At 46.5% G+C, this 13,681-nt stretch overlaps 1 protein-coding gene across 2 annotated transcripts in view; it reads left to right on the plus strand.

Moving 5' to 3' along the window:
- Rassf2 (Ras association domain family member 2) overlaps positions 1 to 13,268 on the plus strand; it is a 39,539-nt gene extending 26,271 nt beyond the window's left edge. For both annotated transcript variants that reach the window (XM_051183336.1, XM_051183337.1), the window contains exons 6-11: positions 303 to 463; positions 1,770 to 1,871; positions 3,148 to 3,199; positions 3,739 to 3,860; positions 5,556 to 5,653; positions 6,974 to 13,268. In XM_051183336.1, coding sequence (XP_051039293.1) covers positions 303 to 463; positions 1,770 to 1,871; positions 3,148 to 3,199; positions 3,739 to 3,860; positions 5,556 to 5,653; positions 6,974 to 7,043 — 605 coding nt within the window. In that variant the 3' untranslated portion in view covers positions 7,044 to 13,268. The remainder of the gene's footprint in view (positions 1 to 302; positions 464 to 1,769; positions 1,872 to 3,147; positions 3,200 to 3,738; positions 3,861 to 5,555; positions 5,654 to 6,973) is intronic.
- Positions 13,269 to 13,681: the final 413 nt, after the last annotated feature.

Here is a 13,681-nt window from a genome sequence, read left to right on the forward strand (position 1 = left end):
ATACTATTGACTTGCTTACACCCTAACTATGATCCCACAAGTGAAGCTCTTGTTACCCCTTCAGAAAACAGGCATGAGAGGCCATGGCAGGGATAGACCTGGGATCTGAGCCAGGGAAGCCGGCTCTGAGGCCTGTGCCTGGACCCTGTGCACTGTTAGCTCCTCAGCAAATTATGTGTGTGTCTCCTCAGCAGGAAATCATTTTTATAGAATGTGTTTCTGGGGAGACAGTGGGTGCCTTAAGTGTCAGCATCAAAGGAAATTGGGCTCAAGCAGACAGCTGTTTCCCCCTTCCTTCCCAGACTCCAGGGGCCTGAAGCCTGTGCAGGAGGATACCCCACAGCTGATGCGCACACGCAGTGATGTTGGGGTGCGTCGCCGGGGCAATGTGAGGACATCCAGTGACCAGCGGCGAATCAGGCGCCATCGTTTCTCCATCAATGGCCATTACTACAACCACAAGGTAGAGGACAAACCTCGGGGACATTACCGCTTTCTGGGCATCTGATACTTCAGTGTTGTGGCCATGTGGTCCCAGAGGAGGAGGAGGCACCTAGGGAGCCAAGAATTTTGAGTTCAGTCTGAGGGATGTGAGTGGGATGGAGGCTTTACTGGCTTGGAGAGAGGAATAGTCCCCATTAGGTGTGGGAGATTTCAGTAAGTAACCTGTGTGAAACAGACTTAGCTTTCAGAGCTCCATGAGCCCATCTCTTGACCTCTTCGCTCACCTTGGCAGGTCAGTCTGTGTAGTTAGTTCATGCTCCCTCCTCTGGCCTCCCCCAGTACCCTGTGATTTCCTCCTAGAGTGAGAAACAGTAACCCTCACTTCATAATAAGAGTACTAGGGGCTCCATAGTGAAAGTACAAGCTTTTATATTTCATGACTTTGCAAAGTCAGTGACATCCTAAAGAGGCAGGAAGGCAGGCCATTTGGTGCAAAACAAGGGTTTTATATTCCTAATTGCATTTAACTGACCCTTAAGTTGCCAGTTGACTGAGTTCTTTAGAGTGGTACAGTCTTCCCTGAGTCTAGTATTGTCCATCCATACCCCTCACCCCCTGTCCCACCTCAGATTCCCCATCCTATTAGATCAGGGTCCAAAATTTTCTAACTTCTATCTTGGGACTTGAATTTCCTTCTTTAAAGATCCATGGGCTCAGTCATGTAGCAGACTGCCTGTGGCTTTTCAGCCCCTAGGATGATCTGAGAGTGCTCAATCAAGTAAGCATGGTGCTGGTACCTCCTGCCTCTCTGTGATTCTCTGACAAGCTGTAAATGCACCCCCTGAAAATGAAACATAATGATTTATTCCTTTCTCTGCTGCCATCTGACCCCGGGAGCTAATGACTATTTTTGAGCAAGGCTACAGGTCTCAGTTCAGCTCAGCATACTGCCACTTTGGGGACCCCAGACTAGCTAACCCTCCCTTCCTGTCTGCTGCTTAAATCCCACCAGAAGCAAGTGCACCGTGGGAGAGTGGCCAGAGACCACCTCATACACAAGTGCATGGTGGGAGTCTGGTTTCTCAAAGGAAGGGTCTCTGAATGTTTTGCTTATCTTGTCTCACCCCTAACCCTGCTCTTTGGAGCTCAGACCTGCCTGAACTTCTCAGGGGAGTATAGTCTGAGCTGGACAAACCCTCAGGGCCCCTTTGTCTACATCCATGCCCGATGCTGGCCAGAGTGCCTGAGGCTCTCCTCAAGCACTGGTTTTGATACTCAGTCCGTGTCCCCACTCCTCCCCTAAGCCACACCCCCTCTGTTGACAGACATCAGTTTTCACACCAGCCTATGGCTCTGTCACCAATGTCCGAATCAACAGTACCATGACTACCCCCCAGGTCCTGAAGCTGCTGCTCAACAAGTTTAAGGCAAGTTCTCTCCATTGGCTGTGAGGTTCAAGGCTGTCAGGGTGGGAGGTGGCGGGGAGGAGCTTGCCATCCACAGTGATCTCCCACCCCCATTAATTGTCCACAGACCAGCACACTGTAGGTATCCCTCTCTGAGACTCATTTCCCAGTGATTCTAGATTGTGTAGAAATGACATTTATAACATCAACTATTGTTTATTTACTTTTTTTTTTTTTTTGAGATGAGACCTCACTGTATTGCCCATATTGGTCTCAAACACTGGATTCAAGTGATCCTATGGCTTTAGCCTTCTGAGGGGCTGGGACTATACGTATGAGCCTAGCTAATATGTTTTCTTTCTTTCTTTTTTTTTTTTTTCTTTTTTGTTCCAAATGATTTTATTTTATTTATTTATTTTGTGGTCCTAGGACTCCATTTCAGCTCCTCACCACCCTCAGCCTTTGTATTCTTGTGTTTTTCATTTTGTATTTATGATTTGTGTGTGCTTGTGCCACGATGTGTGCATTCGGGCGCATGTCCTACGATGCACGTGCAGGCGACAACCTTGTGGAGTTGACTCTCTCCTGTGCAGGTTGTCAGACTTTATGTACCAAACACCACTGCCCACTTAGCTGCCTTGCTGTCTAGAGCATTCTTATTCTTCATGGAAGCCAGTGCAGCCTAGGACACAAAGCTCTGAGTTTGGGTCCCCATGCACCACCTGCCGGTTGGCTGAGAGGGGCAAGTTATGTTAACCTTGATGTGCTCTGGCTTTCCTGTTATAGGACGTGTGTCATAGTATGAGTGAACACATGTTAAGAGTGAGAGTGGAGGGTGGTACCCATGTGTTATAGGATGCCATAGTATGAGATGAGTGAACACCCGTTAAGTGTGCGGGACTCCCATTCTGGCATGTGTTAACTATTCCAGTTCAAAAGCTTGAAATCTAAAATGCACCAACCTCAGAAACTTCTTGAGCAATGATGTGACTCGGTCATCATCTTGGGTCTCAGGTTTCTATAGAAGGAAGCTAAGCTGGTAAAACTTCTGCCAAAATCCCGAAACATGAAAACCTCTGAAATCTGAAACATGTCTTCTCCCAAACCTTGTGGGTGAAGGATGCTTCACTGCTATTGTCTAGCATGATTGACAGTCCCCTACCTGCTGCATGTCCGTGGTTGTAAATAAACGGCCCTTACTTTGCACAAGCCTGGAGTCTGGCTTCCAAGAGCGAAGGTAGATCAAATGGCTCAAGGCTGGGATGTTTCACTGAATTTATTTTTGCTCTTGATTCAGATTGAGAACTCAGCAGAGGAGTTTGCTCTGTACGTGGTCCATACAAGTGGTGGTGAGTCTGAACAGCCTGGTCCACTTCACATCCTTCAATTAACTCAAAATAGCAAGTTCAGGACAAAACCCTCTATTCTATTGCGGCTGTTTCCTAAAATTCTAACTGTTGTCTCTAAGCCTGGTGGGCTTTTGGGACAAATGCCCCAGGGAATGCCTTGTGGGCGGTAATACTAAATCCCCAAACTTAACTGCCTATTAGAAAATGAACTGGATTTTCTCTAGAGACAGATGCCCAGTTCCTCCTGAGGGTCTGAGGCATGGTAGTGTAAGTATATGTTGGCGGGTGGGGGGTATCAGGCTAGTGTGCATTGTATGGGGAGGCTGTGGGGGGGTAATGTGTATGGGGGAGCTAGTGTGTGTGTGTGGGGGGGAGGCTACTTTTAATACAGATGTTGAGTAGTTTATTCCAACACAATCTGACTCGTGTAGCTGCATCTTGTAAGTTGCATGTCCCATTTGGAACCCTGAATTGGCCACATTTTTTGGTGAGAATGTGCTTGGGCTCAGCTCAGGCTACCTTGGTTGTGTCAATTTCAGAGAAGCAGAAACTGAAGAACTCTGACTACCCCCTGATTGCCCGCATCCTCCAGGGTCCATGTGAACAGGTCTCCAAAGTCTTCCTAATGGAGAAGGACCAGGTGGAGGAGGTCACCTATGATGTGAGTTCCTTTTCGTTGGTGGTCCGTCCTCAGCAGCAAGGATGTGGGAGAGGAGACTTACTGGGTTACAGAATGACTTTTTGACCAGAGTGTTGTCCCCTATGGCTGCCATGCTTTAATATCAGCTTCTTTGGATAGCAGTTGAGGGCAGGCCCTGTGGGATTGTTAGAGGAATGAATTTCTTGAGCCTCCCAAGGATGCTGGGGCTCTGAGGTCTTTGGAAGCATGCTCTCACACCAAGAGCTCAGCAGTGAATTTCTTTTCTTAGGTGTTAGTTGGTACAGTAACCCCCAAATTCAAGTTCCTTATAACATTCACCATTTTCCTCCTGATTCTGCTAGCTTGTAATAGCAGCCCTGTGCTAGGCTCGGGTGAATTTGATCTTATTCAGTTCCGGATGAAGGGCAGTGGCTTCTTGGGCTCTCTTGCCCGTGGCAGATGGTTGGAGCATAAGAAACTAGTACAGGGGCTAGGGAGACGGCTCAGTAGGTAAAAAGCTGCACGTGTGTGAGGGCCTGAGTTTGAATTCCCAGGACCCACATATATACATAGGTGCTCAATAGTGAGATGGGAGGTAGAGGCGGGAGACTTCGGGGGGGGGGGTTCCTCTCCTATGGGGCCACCTAGCTTGTCACATATAGTGACAAAAAACAAAGACACTCTGCCTCAAACAAGGTGAAAGATAAAATTTTCCTCTGTTCTACATGCAAGCCCTTTACTTGAGCACCTGTACTCACACATATATATGTCTGTGTATACACAGTACACACACATGATAAGTCTGTAAACAACTTTTAAAAGAGGAAACTAGTCTGAACTATGGAAGCTCATTTGAAGTCTCCACTCAGATTGAGAGTGTGGCAGATCTACAGGAATCCCAGTGGCCACTGCAAATGCTTGTAGTGTAGAGGAATACCCACATGGAAGCTGAGAGAGTAGGTCAGGGTTGTGTTTGTTTTGTTGTTGTTGCTGTTTGGTTCTTTTTGGGGGTGTTGGTTTTTTGAGAAAGGGTTTCTCTGTATAACCCTGGCTATTCTGGAACTCATTCTGTAGACCAGGCTGGCCTTGAACTCACAAAGATCTGCCTACCGCTGCCTCCCAAATGCTGGGATTAAAGGCGTGTGCCACCACCACTCAGTTGGGTTTTTTTGGGGTATGTGTGGGTGGGCACTGGGGAAATAAAGCCATTTCTTTAACTCTCTGGAGCCAGTCGCTCCCCTATTTGGCTACCCAGAGACTGGAGGCATGAAGCTGGGCTCTGATGACTCCTCGCCTTCCCTCTGGAGAGAACAAAGCAATTTTTAAGGACTTCTTTGGTCTTTGATTTGTTGCAGTTCTGGGGATGGAACTCGGAGCCCACCTTCACCCTCCCAGCCCCAGGAGGGAACTAGAGTCCACCTCCACCCTCCCAGCTACACTCCTAGCCCTAGGAGATCTTTTTCTGAATCATTATATGAAAGGAAAGTACTTTTCTGTTTGAAGTCCTGAGTCGTGGCTCACAATGATGAAATGAAAACTGAGAAGTGACAAGATGGAAACATGTAAATTCAGGTTTTTTCATGCAGACCTAACCAGCCTAGTGTAGAATGAGGAAATTCTGGGTTAGTGCAAAAATAGATTCCTGATGGCTTTGTGCCTCCAAGAGAGCTATAGCAAAAAACTTCTGTAGCAACGGCATTTGCTCCCCCTCCCCAGGTGGCCCAGTACATCAAGTTTGAGATGCCAGTCCTGAAGAGCTTCATTCAGAAACTCCAGGAGGAAGAGGACCGCGAGGTGGAGAAGCTCATGCGCAAGTGAGAGCCTGGGTCAGGCTGCATTTCAGGCCGCGCAGTGGGGACTGGCGCCAGAGGGCTGCCCACTGGCAGGCCCAGATCTCAGACAGGGACAGGAGTACTGGGTTTCTGCTCCCTGCTCCTGTGTCAGCCGATTACTTGGATATGAGATAACTAAATATCCTTCCCTTTCCTTTTGTGAAAGAACTCTGGGAAAGAAATGTGTTGGCTTCAAATCTCTTTGGAATCTGGATTTAGAAATAGGGAAGTCCCTTTCTCCCGGGTCTTAATCTATTGTCTGTTTCTGTAACCAAATTCTCAGGGCTGGGTAATTTAAAAAGAAGAGAGATTTATTTAGCTTACAGTTCTGGAGGACTAAGAGCATGCATGGCTCACAACTGCTTGGTTTTGGTGAGGCCCTTATGGCTGATGGGGTGTCAGTGATAACCACGTGCGAGACAGGAAGCTAGAGAGGGACTTGGGGTGAGAGCTTTTTTTTTTTTTTTTTTTTTTTAAAAGAATTTGTTATTTTAAGAACTAACTGGAGTCTCGTGAGACTCTACTCATTCAACTATTACCCAACATCACCATGTGGAGACCAGGCTCTGAACACACAGACCTTTGGGAGGAGGCACATTCAGACGATGGCATGGTACTGTCACAGCTGTGTGACAAGGCTCCCAGAAGGAAGGTGGCGTTCCCTCAGATGAGGCTCAGAGTCTGAGGTCATTTGAGGGTCAGCACAGGTCCTGGGGCATGTCCCAAAGGGGTCCAGGCAAAGAATGCTGAGAGGCAGGTGCTCTGGGAACCCTAGGAGATGGCCCGAGCCGCCCACTCTAAAATCCTCCCCATCCTTCCCCCCTTTAGATGTGTTTCTTCCAGAATTACATTTGGGTTGAAGAGTTCAGCAAACTTCTTTCTGGGAGAAACCAATGATTTCATAATTTTAGTCACAGAATAGACGGCCTTTTGTGGATATAATAGAAAGTTGTTAATCTGTTGGAGGATAAAGCCAACTATGTATTTCCTGCTTTCAGTAATTAGTATGACAGCAGCTGACATTTTATTGAACATATACTATGTCCCAGACTTATTGAACATGTACTGTGTCCTAGACTTTAACATAGCTTTTGCTGTATAGTGCAAACTCCAAGGGGCTAATTTGGAATGGACCTCTTTGCCTGTCATCCTAGTGTGGAAGGATATTTGAAATGGTTGAGAGTGGCTAATGCTGAGAGCTAAGGAGCAGGATGGTTGGGCTCTGGTGTTGCTTGGGTGGCGGGGGAGGCACACGAGGTGTATTGTAGACTGCCACCCACTTCCGGCTGCTTTTGTCCCCAGGTACACTGTGCTTCGGCTAATGATTCGGCAAAGGCTGGAGGAGATAGCAGAGACCCCTGAGACAATCTGAGCCATAGGAACCAGGGGACTCCAGACACTCCCCGGGCTGCCGCTGACCTGAGAAGCCCCGTGGGAAGCAACCCCCCAAAAGTCAGCATCACTTCTTGGAGTAGGACACAGAAGCGGCAGACGGCTCCGAATCTCCGGATCCCTGCCTCCTTTGTTTCATTCTTAGGAGCTCTCTTTCACATACCTGCGTGTGTGTTTGCACTCACGTACCTGATGTGTATGGGGGCACACACACGTGTATACATACATACCCTTATTCTGTCCATATGCTTCCCTGATGTTTTCACATGCAATTAAATGCCAAGCAGCCAGCACGGGTGCCACGAGGCTGGCAGACATACTGCTCCTGGGCAGGAAGAACAGGGAAGTAGCTAAGGCGTTTGCCTCTTCCAGTACCAACGGCAGTCACACATATCTGCCATGTTTAAAGGGATGCGGCAGGCTCACCATTTGGGATGCCTGAAGGTTTGTGGCAGAGACTCTGTCCATTTGTCAAGAAGGATGGGTGACAGTGATATCTTTGGGAATTAGCGACCTGACAGTTCAAGGCCTTTGGGGCAAGTCCAGTGACATGGAAAAGTGAGGTCACTGCAGGGCAGATGCAATGAGTCTGTGAGTTTTTGCACTGGGAAGGTTATCGTTGGAGAAAGCACAATGAAGATCCTGTCCTATGTGGACACCTGGGAAGGATGGATCCTGCCTCTGTTCTTGACTTTTGGACATTTCTGGGTGTTGCCACTCCGGTCCTTGGTGTCCTCCCTGGCTTGAAGACAAATCTTGTGAAACTAAAGGGTCTGGAGTGAATGTGACTCCAACCTGCTCATGTGCCAGGGCTAGGTGTGTACTAAGATAAACGACATTCAGAAGGGGAAGATAGAGGGCACCTGCTGAAATGACATTCCTTTAAGCCCTTGTGCATAGCATATCAGTAGGAGTCGAGCCCACGTGGAGTTGGGGCTTTGTGTTTGAAGCCAAAATGTATTCTTTCTGTCTCTGCACACTTGCAAGCTCCTCCACCTTGTACAAGGAGAGGGATTCCAAGAATGATGACTTGTTTTGGTTTTGATTCAACACAGGGATCAAGGGAGTTCTTTGGGGGCGTCCTGTGAAGTGTGGCCAGAGAGGATGGTTCTCAATTAGCCAATGAACAACCTCATTGGAAGAATGGGTGTGGATGGCTCTGTACCCCCTCCATTAGGGAAACTGTCATGCAGCTGGCCACCTGTGTGGCTTGTACCATTTGGGGTGGGACAAATAGATGCTGGGAGCTTGCTGCTTGTCTATGAAACACAACCAGGCAAGATGAGCAGCCCGTAACTCAGGCATCTCTAAGCCTTGCTGCAGTAGAGAGCTGTTCTCAAGAAAGCTCTAGAAGTGTAGCAGCTGAGGGAGTGAGGGCCCCTGACCAGTGTGCCTTTTAAGGAAGGTGGACCTCTCTAGTAGACCTGTTTCCATCTAGGTATGTTGCTGTTTTCTACCTGCTTTAGAAGGTCTCATTGGGGGCTTTCAAATGCTGGCTTGTGGACAGCCATTTTGCTGGATATTAGTTAGCAACCTAGCTCCTCTGCTAGAACAGCACCATGCATCCCATGAGCCCTGGGATGGAAACCCAGAAGCCCTTAGTCCCAATCATACTCTCCAATGGACATCAGCAAAGCACAAAACTAGGGACAGCAGATGTCTCATCCCTTATAATCGTAAACTTCATTGGACTTCAGGAAAACACAACTCAGCAGGGGGCTGGGGGCCCTTTTATTACAGATAAGGAGAAGCTTTGTGGATGAAAATATGTAAGAAAATGATTCGGACAATTTCCCTTCCAGTTATTTTTATCTTGAATGTTTAGAGCCGATTCTGCCCCATAATTCTCCTTTGGGAGGTAGGGGGCTTTCCACAGAACACTATCTCTTACTGGAAGGGGGTGTCTGGTTTATAAAGGTTCTTTGTGATCATGTTAATATGTGACTGTTGCAGGGTTCGGGTTGCCAGGTTCTCCAAGAAGGTGTTGCCAAGGTGATGACTTTTAAAGTGTGGGTTCCAGAAAGAGCCGGGGTCCATCTCCACTAATTCATCTTGGCCTGTCCCTTAGAATCATTTCTTACATCCAAATAACTGAACAAGAATTTTAGGAACTTGGCTGGGGCTGTGACGCAATAGAGCACTTAGCGCGTGAGAAGCCAACTTCAATCTCTACTATCACAAAAAAAAAAAAAAAAAGAGAGAGAGAGAAAGAAAAGAAAAAGTAAAAAGAAAGACAGTGTGTGTGGTCCAGTGGCAGGGGGATTACTTAGTGTGTTAGGGCCTGGGTTCTAACTTCAGCACCAAGAGCCACCCCACCCCATGAATTCTGGAACCCTTTAAAATGGCTGCATCTAAACAGGCCTCTACAGTGGCGGCTGGATTTTCTCACTGGTGTCGCTTAGCCTCGAAGCTTTCAGCTCCAAGACTGATTTGTGTAGGTTTATGTAATTGTATGCGACGAACCTGAAATCCTGAGGAATAAAAGGCGAACGCATGGGGGACGGGGTTAATCCCGCTTGTGAAAAGCGCTTTGGCTGCATCCAGACTCCTTTTTCCTCAGCAAAGGCTTATGTTACACTGTGCTGAAGAGAACAGCAGACTCTAAGTGGGGTGGTGAAATCAGGCACCGGCTCACGTTCTCAGTGATCACATTTGTGGGGAGGCAATGGCTCAACGCAGGTGGAGGTGTTAGTTGGAAAGGGGCCCAAAGCACAAATACCAGCCTGCGTGTGTTACTGGTGAAGGGCACACGGCTAACACTGGACGGACTGCAGCTAAGGCTGGGGGAGAGCCTCAAGGGACAGTACCATGGCCCAAGGCCAAGATGTTGCTCTGAGATGAGCTGATACTTTTGGGAAGAAATATTTGCACCCATCTCCTTTCCTAAGCGTTTCTAAAGACTTCCAGATAAGGATATTTTATATTTTTATCTGTGGCATATGATGATCTTCCAAAATCTGTTGTCCCTGCAAAAATCTTGGCAAGGATTGTGTTTTTCATGTTTGTTTGGTGTCAGGAGGGTAGATGGCAAGAAGCGCTCAAGAAATGCCAGCTCTTATAAGACGACAAAAACAATAAAACCTCAAAAGGAAAGCCATATTTTATTGGAAGCTTTGTACCACGGAGAACTTGGAGATCAGACATACATTTCCAAGAAAGAAATATGGCACTGACCAGAGGAGTTTTAGTGTGCCCAACGTGAGGGAGGAGACAGAAGGCTGCCCTGAGCTCACTCCCACAGTTTGGAAGTTTTAACTTGGGTTGTTCTCTCTCCTTCCAGATGAGAGAACGTCATGAGAATAAACTCACTCACTGGGGACATTCCTTCTTTCAGACAGATTGAAAGTGTTCAAGTCTTGGAATACACGACACCCCCATTCGCCTCCCATCATTCCCCCAAACTTGCCTCCCATCACCCCCGCGGAGGGGGGGGGACGACCGTTCCCATTGAACTGAGAACTGAGGTGCTCAACTGTGAACTTTCAGAAAAGCCTCAGTATCCGGGCTGCTGGCTCCTGGGGTTCCTTCTAGTGTTCCTTCTGTTTCCCTCTTAGTTGTGTGCAGTTGTATGCAGTTTTTCTTCTTTGTCATAACTTGCCTGTTAGGAATGGTACATGACTTAGTTCAGCCATTGGGTCTGAACTAATAGATTGCATAGGCATCTTAACATTTGATGAGGCCTCTGTGGGAACCCATGGGTTTGTAACCTTTTTTTTTTTTTTTTTTTTTTTTAATTTTAAATGAACCCGACTTAGACCTTATTTAAATAAAACAGAATTGATTAATCTTTTTTTAATTATATCAATCAATTAATTGTATGTGTATGGGCATTTTGTCTTTATCGCTATATGGGTACCCTGTACATGCCTGGTGCCTTCAGAGGCCAGCATGTTGGGTGAAGTTACAGATGGTTGTGAGCTGCCCTGTGGGTCCTGGGAATCCAACCCACCTCCTCTGGAAAAGCAGCCAGTGCTCTTAACCACTGAGCCAACTCTCCAGCCCTGATGGATCTTCTAAATGATAGCTTCCATCCTGACTTTTTGGATATGACACTAAAAGACACATGCAACAAAAACAAATACCTGGAACTCTGTATGACTACATGGAGCTGAAAAGCTTTCCCGCAGCAAAATGAAAAGATGTCCCACAGGACAAGCAGAGATATTTGCAAAACGCATATCTGACAAAAGGTTAGTGTCCTGAGTGTCACTCCCCAGGTCTTGGCTCTGAATGTTCCCTGTTAGTCACTAAGCCTCCCTGAGTTGCTATGGTCCCCCTACCCACGCTTGTATAACTGCCTGGGGTCAACAGTACCAAGGCCGAACTCCCCAGGCTTCTGGAAGGGTGACTGATGCCAAGATTGGTACAGAAGGAACAGGACAGCGTGGGTGTGGCCAACTAATGGAAGATAATTAATGTCTCAGAGATGTCTAGGGTATAATTTTGGGAAGAAACTGTTGAGAACTCCCACACATACCAAATAACTGTCTGGTACATTCAAAAGCTTTGATCCAAAATCATCCTAAGTAAAGATGTAAAGATAAGGACTTTATATGAGAAATATAATTTTGGTTAAAGTTCCATAACCAGATTTTGGCAGTAACACAATTGCCACAAAAATCAAGTTGTTTGGCCCAAAGTTCTTGAACAAGGAAAATTAGAAGTAACAAAATCTATGACCCATTAAAAGAAGCCAGAAAGTGTAGGCTGAGTTTAAAATACTCTTAATAGTCTAGAGGTGAGTCAGAGGAAACATTAAATGAATCTTCAAAGTTGCTAAAATAATGAAAATGTATAAAATATATTGTATTTCTAGGTAAGGATCTAATAAAAGATTAGAAAATAAAATTGAAGAATGGAAAGATATACTTTAATAGATTAGAAATGTGGCAGGCAGGCTGGAGAGATGGCTCAGAGGTTAAGACATCTTCCAGAGGTCCTGAGTTCAATTCCCAGCAGTGGCTCACAACTATCTATAATGAGATCGGGTGCCCTCTTCTAGCCTGAAAGCATATATGCAGACAGAACACTGTATGCATAATAGATAAATCTTAAAAAAAGAATGAAATGTAACAGGCTCCCTAAATTTATCTATAGACTTAGGTAACCTCAATACAACAAGTAGGTTTTTTAGGCCTTTTATGATAATGGTTCAACAAAAATTATAAACAGAAATGGTATTCAGCCATTACAAGTGTTATTTAAACACTGATGTTAGGCTATTGTGCCGGTGAGCTTTGACTGTCAGCCTGATGCAAACTAGATTTATCTGAGAGGAGAGCCTCAACTGAGGCATTACCTGGATCAGCTGATCTATGGGTGCATCTGTTCAGTGTTGCTCTGGTTGTTAGTTGATGTAGGCTGGCCCAGCCCACTGTGGGCCTTACCAGCCCTAAGCAAGCAGCTTGAGCTGTACACAAAGATAGCTGGATGGAAGGCAGCTTTTGAGCCAGCTAGCAAGCTGCCTCCCTGAATCCCCCATGCCCCACCTCGCTCCCTACTGATCGTTGGCTGTGAAGAACTTTGCTCTGTGGAATAGCAAGCAGGTCTGCCTGCAAGACCCCACCTTGGGTCCTGTCTTGACTCCCCACAAAGAAGCGTTGTGGTCAGGAATTGCACGCTGAAACAAACCCTTTTCTCCCCTGAATTGCTTTTCATCAGCGTATCTGTCCCCGAAACAGAAATGAAACTAGAACAGTTATCATGTAAACTAGGGGAAAGCATGCTTGATAGGAATGCAAGCAGATATGCAAAAGTCCGTGAAAACAATGGCCTAGTGGTGGAGTTATGTTTTATTTACGCTTCTATTACATTTAAATTTCTTGTTTACTAAGTTCAAAGACCACTCTGTGCTCCCCCATCCCACATGGACACCTGAGCCCCGAGCTATGAGTTCCAGAACCGATGAGAGATGGGATGGTGGCAGTATGATTATTTCTGGGCTGTAGCTGCAATAGTCTTGCCAGTGTAGTTGTGTTAGTGGCCATACCCTTTGGTCATGGCTTCAGTTACTGCCTAACCAGAAGGCAGGAAAGCTTGGGGCTTCCTCCCTCCCTCCCTCTCTCTCCCTCTCTCCCCCCCCCCCTCTCTCTCTCTCTCTCTGTCTCATGTAGAGGATCGGATTGGAAGGGCAGAGAAAGGTTGTGGTGGTTCTTTATTATCATCTGTGTAAGTTGTTCCCCAATAAAAACCTATTTATCATTTATCTTGGGCCCAGTGAATTTATTATCTATCCCACCTTCACTGGACTTACTAAGATGATTGTCCCATAGAATTAGTTATTGCCTCAGATGCTTTCTGGATGTACACAATAAACCAATAACACATGGTCTGAGAATTACCCAGCTGACTGATCTTAAAATGCCCCCAGAATTCCCCGCCCTCAAAACCTCAAGGATTCTGAAAAACCCACTTAAATCCTCATGCATGTCAGTGTCTTTGAGCTTCAGTGGGTAACAGAATCAACAGGAACTTGACCCTTAGCCTACTGGGCCACACTAGTTCCTCATTCTGCAGAGGGGTGGGTGGAGATTCACATCTCTCTTGGAGTTCTCATGAGATGTTGGTGTTTAGGTCAGGACTACATGAATCTGAGGCACACATTGCCATCACCTGGGC

This window comes from Phodopus roborovskii, unplaced genomic scaffold (assembly GCF_943737965.1).
Source record: "Phodopus roborovskii unplaced genomic scaffold, PHOROB, whole genome shotgun sequence".
In the NCBI taxonomy this organism is placed as follows: Eukaryota; Metazoa; Chordata; class Mammalia; order Rodentia; family Cricetidae; genus Phodopus; species Phodopus roborovskii.